Source organism: Etheostoma spectabile, chromosome 21, assembly GCF_008692095.1.
Source record: "Etheostoma spectabile isolate EspeVRDwgs_2016 chromosome 21, UIUC_Espe_1.0, whole genome shotgun sequence".
NCBI classification, from domain to species: domain Eukaryota; kingdom Metazoa; phylum Chordata; class Actinopteri; order Perciformes; family Percidae; genus Etheostoma; species Etheostoma spectabile.
Window position 1 is genome coordinate 19,629,961 of NC_045753.1, and position 10,018 is coordinate 19,639,978.

At 40.9% G+C, this 10,018-nt stretch overlaps 1 protein-coding gene across 2 annotated transcripts in view; it reads left to right on the forward strand.

Moving 5' to 3' along the window:
* The first annotated feature begins 285 nt into the window (after positions 1 to 285).
* Positions 286 to 10,018, forward strand: part of ngfrb (nerve growth factor receptor b) — a 29,023-nt gene continuing 19,290 nt past the window's right edge. The window contains exons 1-4 of one of the 2 annotated variants that reach the window (XM_032502496.1): positions 286 to 354; positions 471 to 636; positions 4,845 to 4,986; positions 9,479 to 9,835. In XM_032502496.1, the coding sequence (XP_032358387.1) occupies positions 583 to 636; positions 4,845 to 4,986; positions 9,479 to 9,835 (553 nt within the window). In that variant the 5' untranslated portion in view covers positions 286 to 354; positions 471 to 582. Of the gene's footprint in view, positions 637 to 4,844; positions 4,987 to 9,478; positions 9,836 to 10,018 lie in introns of both variants that reach the window. The other variant, XM_032502495.1, reaches the window with a different exon arrangement.

A 10,018-nucleotide genomic window follows, 5' to 3' on the forward strand; every position in this document is an offset into this window, starting at 1 on the left:
TGGATCTCCTTCAGTTTTAAAAGTTGTTCAAGAAAGTTGGAGAAAATTTACATTTAATCCATGGTCTTGTTTTGCAGCGATGCTTTTATTCATATGGCAAAATGTCACCTAAAACCCTTCGCTAAATGGATGATTTACGCAAGACTTCATTTGACTATAACATTTAAGGTGGTTGGTTTGTCCGACTCAGCAAGAAAACAAGTGTGTGTGTGTGTGTGTGTGTGTGTGTGTTTGTACGCGCGCGCGCACAGTGGGCGTGGAGAGGGAGATGGCTCCTTCCCTGAAGCAGTTGAGCTGAGCGCGCCTGTCATATGAGCCCAGGAGAAAAGCGCACCAGAGCCAAACATCCAATGGGTCAATCTAGCGAGTTTACTCACCGACTGTGTGCAACAACAGCTTCGATCTGGACTGAGATTTGACTTTCCTACTTGGTTGCAAACCTGGATAGTTTTTGGTATTTCTCCTTCTAGAAGTTTAACTCAAAAGAAGCGCAGCGATGACAGCCGAGATTATTTCACTTCGAAGTGACTGAGATCCGCATCTTGCTGCGTCGCATCCGATTCGATTCAGCCTACTGAGAGGATGCGAAGGAGATACGGGATGAATTCCGCTTTTATCGCAGTGTTATTTGGAGTGGTGAGTAGCCCCTTACAAAGTGTGTGTTGAATGGTTGCCTTCAACTAAACTTGGACAACACCTGCGTAAATGCGCATCCATACATCCCAATAAGTGTTTTTTGAGAAACTTGACCTTCTTCCTCAGATTTCTCTCCTTCCAAATTTTGTAAACTGTAAAGTTGCAGTCTTTTCCATGAAGTGAGATTTAACTTAGGCTACTTCATGACAATTGAAATGTCACGAGTTTGATCTCTTCTTGTAAAAAATGTCTAGCATATCTTTTAGATCTGAAATCTATAGGAGTCCGTGTCCTTGCACCTGTCCCGTCTTCAGTCCCGGGCTGACAATGTAAAGCAGAGCGGATGTATGCCGCAGCCATTCAGGTTGACACTCTATAGCTCCAGTTGCTGGATCTGTAGTTCCACCCTTCTCAGTTACATGTGGCCCTTTGGGACGGCAGGACAATAACAATGTCACAGTGGTCTCTGACTGTGGATGAGCTCACATAGAAACCATGTCTTAACTGATGAGGTGAATTTATTGTAATTTTTCCTCCATTACCAGAAATCAACAACTGAAATCTTGAGAGGCTACATGGGAACACTGAAGAGTCGCATTTGATAGTCTCCCTGATTTTTTTCTAAATCCCTTGAGGCCATGCAAGGGCCCAGGAAGCAAAGATATTTTCCAGTTTCTTCTATCTGACAAAACATGGTCAGCCAGTGGTACACAGCTTGTCAAGGTCCTGGTTAAGGAACAGGCTGCATCACTGATACAGACAGACAGCTGCTTCCACTGATGGGTATGCATCCTCTGCTGGCTCAGCACATGCAATATTGATACAGCCCGAACCCCCCCCCCCCCCCCCCCCTCTCTCTTCCTCTCCTCCTTTTACCTCACACTTGCATCCCACTCTTCTTCTCTGTCTGTCTGACCCTTTCAATTAAAAAGAGACAATGGCTAAGTTTCCATCCACTTGTCAATTGAATTATCTGAAGTTCGATAAAAAAGCTCATGTGAATAAAGATGGTGAAAGTGTGTTTCCATCCAACGGCTTTAAAGCGAATAAAAACCTGTGCATGATGATGTCGCATGCTGTTTTGCAATCAAATTGGTATATCAAATGGATTTTAGACATTTTAAGGTGTTTCCATTCCTTTTCGCACTGAATCGTACAACATTTAAGCAAACCTTTGTTGGCCATTTCCTTCGGGAGGTCCTGATAAATTAAATCCAAAAAGTCTCTCGTCTCCTCGTTTGTCTCCTTCCATCTGTCTTTGTTGACACCCGGCATGTGTGCAAACAGAGCGGAAATACTGGGCGGAAATTAACTAAAACTTCTTCTTCTTTGTTTTGTGGCGGGTTGCAACCATAAAACAACCTAAAACTTAATCTCAATTTATTATTTCTTCGGCAAATAACGTTTCCATCAGCGTTTATCGCATAAGCCGTGTATCAATCAAGATAAAATCTGATGAGACCGAATGTCTTTCCTTTGAGTCAATATTCATGAAATTCCATCGAATTTTACCGGTTCCATAAGGTATTTTTCATTTGATATCACCTAATTTGGATAAAAACGTGTGGCTGGAAACATAGCTAATGACTTAGAATTGTTTAGCAAGGCAATAGCAACGTCATCGTCAATGGTGTTCCCACAGCAGTCTGTGCCTGGATTAAAATTAGGCCCATTTTATTGGCTGGTATAGTCAAACTCTATAATGGCTAAACAAGCACTGACAGCTAAAGTGCAGAGGTTAAGCGTCTCCAACTGAAAATTGACTGCAGCATTTATTAGTCAGGTTGGTTGCTCTGAAGTTACGTGTCCAGATGCTTCTGCACATGCTTGTGTGTGCTTGTTGCTGTGAGTGTGCGATCAACTTGCTTCTTGTTTTAGTTTCAGGAAAATCAGCTGGAAAAAAGTTGAAGCCTCAAACTTCCATCCAGAAAAAACAATAACAGGAAACTTGCAAGTAGAGCTGCAACTTGCTAAGTGGTGCACATCCTTTTCTTTCATTCCACAAGCTATTTGCTCAAATCACATTACCCTCTAATTCATCTATATGCACAATTTAGCAGTCATTAGTGTTGCACTTTAATCTGAGTTTTTGGTCTCTGAGAAAACGCTTTGGTGTTGCACCCACACCCGGAGCTAGAATGGGGTCACAGAATAAGAACTAAGTGAAGCTAAACGCTGGAACTTGGAGTTATTTCAAAAGTGTCAGTCAGACATTTTGGAGCAGGTTTGTTCACTTGTGAGGCTGTTTATGCGTTTTGCGCTAACATATGCGTGCTGATGGGTGTGTACAATATACAAGAAGGCAGTTCAGGGGAAGCGATGTGATGACAGATTTGATTAAGCTCTGAATGAATGCTTTTTGCGTAAGGTGTATGTGTGAGGTAGAGTGGTGCTGGAGAGTAAGGTCAGTGAAGCTCTGAAGACAGATAAATGATTATAATTGCGGCACTGTGAGAGTGCCACATCCCGTGTGAAATATTTGTTTATGAAAAACATATCTGTGCATATTCAGTGGCTAAAGATCCAAAACAACATCGCAAGATTCATTAATTAAAACACTAAAATTACCAAGACTAGAGTTTTACTCTTTGCAGGATAAGAGTAAAGTTTTTGTTTCCCCAAAGTCTTCGTAAAAACAGGAACATTTCAAGAAATGTTTACATATCATCAGGCATGTCTCACGAAACATTTCAAGCAAAAAGTTTCCCCACAAAGCCAAAGTTACCTTCTTAAACATGGTCAACGTGGTTAACTGAATACCAGAGACTTAGAGGTGAATTGGCTGTGACATCATCATTGGCAAAAGGGGGAGACATGTGTGCACACACACACACACACACACACACACACACACACACGCGCGCACACAATCTGCCAGCTGACTCAAAAGTGCCTGAGGGGACACTTGATGTTTTTTAGATCTCCTCGCTCTTGTCGGCAGCATTCCATACTCACCTGAACCCTGACAGTTTATGTTGAGTGTACCTTCACACAACCCCTCAGTATACATACGTACATTTATGCAGACACACACCCAAACTGTGTTAATACGTGTATGATTCAATCTGGAAACATTCAGCAGTCAAAAATGGTCCTGGAACAATATTAAAATCAATAAAGAGCTAAATGACTCGCATCTGACAGCAGTAATATACTTTAAAATCCTACGCCGACTACTTCAAGTCTGGGATTAAAACAAGTTTGGGCTTTTGCCCTCTGATCTACTGCTTGTCTGTCACCCAGTGAGAGAAACACTGCCCAACAGAAAAAGATCATAACCTCATAAATGAAAAGACAGACAATTCCTCTGGTTTGGCGTCAGAGGGCCATCCATGCTTTTATCAAGGTTTGCTTTGGAGATCAAAGTGTGTGGAAGCTTAAAAAAAAAAAGACAAGTATGATATAGTGGAAAAGGTCACATAAACATCTTTCCTGGAAACATCAAGGCCCGGACATGAATGTGCAAACGTGTACGAACTCTTATGCAAATGTAGAGGCACGCACATCTTCACCTGTCAACAGCCAACATAATGTACTCAACAGGTTACTGTTTGAAGAATGCAGAAAACTGTTACCTGGTCTGGGATTTCATTACTGTATCTGTGACTTTAGATGTGGCTTGGACTTAAAATGAACAAATTTGATGCAACATTATAAATAAGGTTAGTTTTGCTTTGTGACCCTTAAAAATAAAGCATTTATTTTTGTCGACCTTACAATGTCTGCAAGTTGTAAGCAGTTTGATTTTCAAAGCTTGATTAAGAAAACGATATCTAGTATTTCCCAAGACCGTAGGTAAGAGAAAGAACTTAGAACAATGGACAAGGTTTTGTAGCTGAAATGAACATTTTCTTCTTTCCTATTCCAGTAATCATCTCACACACCCTTAGTTTTATCTTGTAACACGGCCCTGCCGCCTACACTGGGAACTGCTAGTTGATTGGTTCCAAAATAAATCTAAAAGAACCTCAGAGACTTAAAGACATTGCTTTTGCTTGTGAAATACTGGATACTTTCAGGCCTCTGAAAATGGTAAAATTAATACTCACATTGCACAGTGCTAGATATAGCTTCGGTTAAAACAATACATAGTTTTTTGTAGACAATAACAAGTCATTATTTGTGTGCCAATGTATGTTAATCGTATGGATGCTGCTGAATATCAATGGTACTTTGCTTGCCTGAACGGTCTCTCTGGTGATTGGCAGGTTGGGGCTCTGGCAAATAAGGAGGAATGTTCTTCAGGACAGTATACAACCAGTGGAGAATGCTGCGTGCAGTGCCAGCCCGGTGAAGGCGTCATCAAACCGTGTGGAGTCACACAGACTGTCTGCGCCCCCTGCCTTGACAGTGAGGAACACAATACACACACACACACACACACACACACACACACACACACACACACACACACACACACACACACACACACACACACACACACACACACACACACACACACACACACACACACACACACACACACAGATAAAGGAGCTGTGACATGTCACATCGCTTAATGCCGAAATAATGGGGCGCACACACCACACACACACACACACACACACACACACACACACACACACACACACAATGTATTTAACAGTAATTTAGTGTTTCATCTGACACAAAAACATTGGATTGTCGGCACTATGACAGTCTTTCTATAAATTATGTCTTCCTCATAAAAACTCTCTACTATACTTACTGTCCCTGGAGAATACACGCTGTTCAACAGCAGTTGGAAAATATGCTGGGTTGTAAATTACAGTAATGTTTCTGCAAAGTTTGAATTAGGATCTAAAATCCTGTTGCTGGCCAATAAAACAGTAAATAAATCTGGACATGACGATGATAGTTTAAGTATATTTAGCAACCAATCTTTTTTTAGTATGACATAACAGTCTTTTAGATTTCCCAACATAATAGACCTCAACATCAGTTTGAAATATAATACAGATTGAAGTCTAGATGTGAATTAAACTTATTCAGCTGCATGTCAGGAAATAAACTAGATGCCTAACCTGACTGTGTTCCAGCATTACTGCCCTCTTCATGGCCCTTACCATGTAGGGACAGAAGCGGTGCTGGGTTGTAAGACTTTATGAGGACAGTGATATTGAGAGGATACAAGAATGGGACCAGCTCCAAATGTTGCAGTGGAAGATATTTAGAGCTTCAGACACATTAGGTCACACAGATGGTAAGCATAGATATTCTGATTTTGTAAACATAACTGATGACCAAAGGATATGTAAGGATCTTCTTTAAGAGGTGTCTGCTTGAGTGTGATCAGTAAAATAAATGAACATTTACAGTAACAATAATTGACTAATTTTAGGGTCAAAGTACAACTTGATCTCTCAGAGGCCAGGGTTGGTCCCCAGCCAGTTCCTACACTGTTCCCAGAGTTTTCTATGAATTCCCTGATTTTCCTGCGTCCTGGCTAGGAAGTGGTTGTAAACCTCCCTGGGTCAGTGAAGGATGGCCCACCCGAAGCCAAGGAGCCCCACAGTCAGAAAATGATTCAGACTTTAGGTCATGAGAGAAGTCACAGAATGTGGACATGAAGAAAATGATTAATTTCTTTGGACTTGCAGGAATGACTTTTGTTTTCATAAGTAAGATCAAGAGTTACATCTCTATGATACATATTGTTGCATTGGATATAAAAAATAAGCCCTGGACTGCTTATCATTAATTATCAATTGTTCTATTTGGATAAAAACTATATCTTAGGCTCAAAAGTACTACACTAATTAAATAAGCTGTGTCTCTGAGGTTGCGTTTTTTTTGTTGCGCAACAGGAAGGCTTTCAGGTTAATAACGTCCACTCCTACAGTGCTTGTTCTGCTCAGACATGAACAGACAGACAGTGACAGGCTCTTAAAATCATGAGGCCAGACACGCTCTGCACTGACTCGTGGAAAACGAGAAATGCAAAGCGGATAGCTCTCTATCAGATAACATCTCCATGATATTTCAAGGAACACAACAAACACTGATTGAGAGCTAAAAAGTGCGTGGCCAGAAGCATTGCAACAACAACAACTTGTTTTGAAGTATCAGCCATTATTGGGTTGTCAAGGATAGCTGCTAGAACGTAGTTACCAATCGAGTCACTGAACAAAACTGGCTTACTGCGCAAACAAATAAAAAAGGATTATCACTTTGTTTGGCCTCTTACGTATTCACTACATTGCATTGTCAGACTCAATTGTCATTGTAAACTACAGTGTTATATTAGAATGGAAAGCTTGACAGGCGTAGCAGTAACTAAGGGAACTATAAACAGAGAAATATTTATTTTTATGGCCTATGTAATTAGTTTGGGTGCTGACAAAAACTCCTGTGAGAGAAACAACTTACAGTACATCTTATCAATCCTTCCTCCTAATTTTCTTTTTCCAACATCAACTCCCACTCACCATATGTCTTTGAATGTGTTGTATCAGGCACGTTGCCACAGCATCTAATGTGCCAAGCATCCATGTGTCCTGTATAGAGACAGACTGTGGTTTCCAGACAGAATTCAAGCTTCATTCGGTACAGATAGCTAACAGGGTTCTGGGTGATGTGCTAAAAAGGAAACACACCGAGGAGTTTGGATGAATGAACAGATGCGTGGAGATGAAACAGAGCAAGTATAGCGGTACAGCTGGAATCCAGACAACTTCTCAGCCAGCAGCTAATGGTTCATACACAAACACACACACGAAAACACCCATTTAACCACACACAGACACAAAACTCCCACACATTCACCAACCACACACCCCTTACGCTGTGCAGTAGCCAGAGTGGATAAAGTCAGAAGTCCTTTTATGGGTGTTAACAACAAAGGATTGAAATTTATACTAGAGGCAAAAGTACTGTTGTGTTACAATATGCTGAGCCAGGAAAAGACCGCCTGTACCCCCCTTCCACACTCTGCCTCCATCACCAGTCCTCCCCCTCTCCTTCAACAACCCCCCCGCCCCACCCCCCATGCTTCAGGCTAGCGTTATTAATGTATTGACTTGCATTATTGATGCATGGCATTATGATAATGGCTCTAAGAGCACTCGTGGGGAGGAGGGGTGAGGGTAGTCTGAGTGTGTGTCTGAAGAGAGGGAGAGGAGAGGCAGGAGATAAATGGGGTGAGGGGGGGATAACAGTGTATAAATGAACTGGTGGCTGGACAATAGTTTGTCCACTTCTTTAAAGACATTATTAAACAAAAATGTAAAGGACCCACATCGGACACCACCAATTTTGGACAGATGAATCTTAAATGAGACTCTCTGCTTTCCTGTCGTCCGTCCATTTGTCTCTGTTTCTCTGTCTATCAGTCCTCATCTTTGTTTTAATCTCTGCATCATCAGAGCGTTAAACGTGGTTGGTGGGCCAGTGACGCAGACCAAAAACTTGATATGCTGTGAGACACAACCCCCCCTTGTCTCCTACCACACACAGTTTAGTTCAGTTCAGTTTCAGCTGAAAGAATCCCCAGAATTATCTGGTACCAGCTTCTAAAATGTGAATATTTGCTGGTTTTCTTATCCTCCATTATAATATATTGAATATGTTTAGATTTTAGACTGTTGATTGGACAAAACAAGCAATTTGAAGATGTTGCTTCAGGCTGCGGAAAATTGTGAAGGACATTTTTCACAATTGTATGACAATTTATAAACAAAACAGATTGTTGAGAAATATAATTGGCAGATCACTGAAATGAATAGTTGCAAATCTATGTTAGTTTAGGTAAAGGAATGTCAAGCAGACAGGATAACTAGGTCAGGATCTGGAAAGATGAGAAAAAAAATGTAAAGTTTGGTCTATAACATTGAAGAAAATAGAGAAAGATGATGTATCATATACTTGTTTTGTCCGACCAACACTTCACGGCCAAAGACATTTAAGTTTATTATCACGAATAAAAGTATATTTGGCAATTTTGCTGATAAACTGATCTACATAGTTACATGAACATGATTTTTCTCAATTAACCGACTAATCAACTTACACACACACACACACACACACACACACACACACACACACACACACACACACACACACACACACACACACACACACACACACACACACACACACACACACACACACACACAGGTCTGTTGCATAATTTAGTCTGTTACTGATTGCGTCCCCTGCAGATATATCCGCGGGTATACAAATCATTTATGAAACACATGTGATGCGTGTAAATTTATCATCTAAATAATCCTTCAAAAAACATGTTGCTGCTTATACATTTATTCATATTTTTTTATAATATTTTCTTACAATTACAATTACATATCCACCAGGGGAGATTACCCTAACACTGAATTTCCATGGTAATGTAACTTTGAGAAGCTGAATCCAAATGTGTTCACACATCTTCCCAAGTTGTGAAATAACATGGTTAACAATTCCACTTTTTGAGAAACATTTAAAACAGCAACTGTTAAGGGGGTTTAGAGAAGTAAAACAAAAAAAACAAGCACATATATGATATAATCTAATGATATACTACACAAATTATTCTTGAATACAGAATTCAGACATTTTTGGTGAAGAAAATGTAATAATAAATGGGAAAACCCTACTAAATAAAGGTACACTACAATATTCCACAAGCTGACTATGCAAAGGACATAATCAGTCTTTAATTCTGACTGGAAGTGTAACTTCTGCTTCAATACACAAGTCTTTGGGCAGAAAGTATAAACAGTCTGAAGGTGGAATATACAGCAAATGTTTTTAAAGGGATAGCGGAAGAAACAGAAACAGAAGTCTGGCAGATAAAAAGTTTAATAACTAAGTTTAATAGTTGTTTTCCTTCTCCTTTCAGGTGAAACTTTCTCAGAAAACTTCAGTCACACGGAGAGATGTCAGCCCTGCACAGTATGCACAGGTCCATTCCGCATGAAGGCGCCTTGTACAGACTCCAATGACGCCACCTGTGTGTGCAACTATAGCTACTATATGAATGTGCTCTCTCAGCGGTGTGAACCCTGCACCAAATGTCCTGAAGGCCAGGGCATGCTGTACAGCTGTGAGTTTGACCACGACACGGTGTGTGAGGAGTGCACCGGGGACACCTACTCGGACCAGGAAAGTTCTCGGGAGCCCTGCATCCCCTGCACCACCTGTGATGACGGGGAAGCGTTACAGCCCTGCACCTCTTTCGCAGATACAGTTTGTCCTGGTAAGCCAATTAGCTATGTTTACAGTGAAGTGTACATCAAGTCACAGTGCACCAAATTCAGGCCCTGATATACATGGGTAAAGTGGGACCAAAAGATTTACCGGGAAACTTTGTAGACCTTTGACCCTAGGGTAAGGTGACCAGATTTCTCTGACAAAATCCGGGGACATTTTCAGCTCAGAG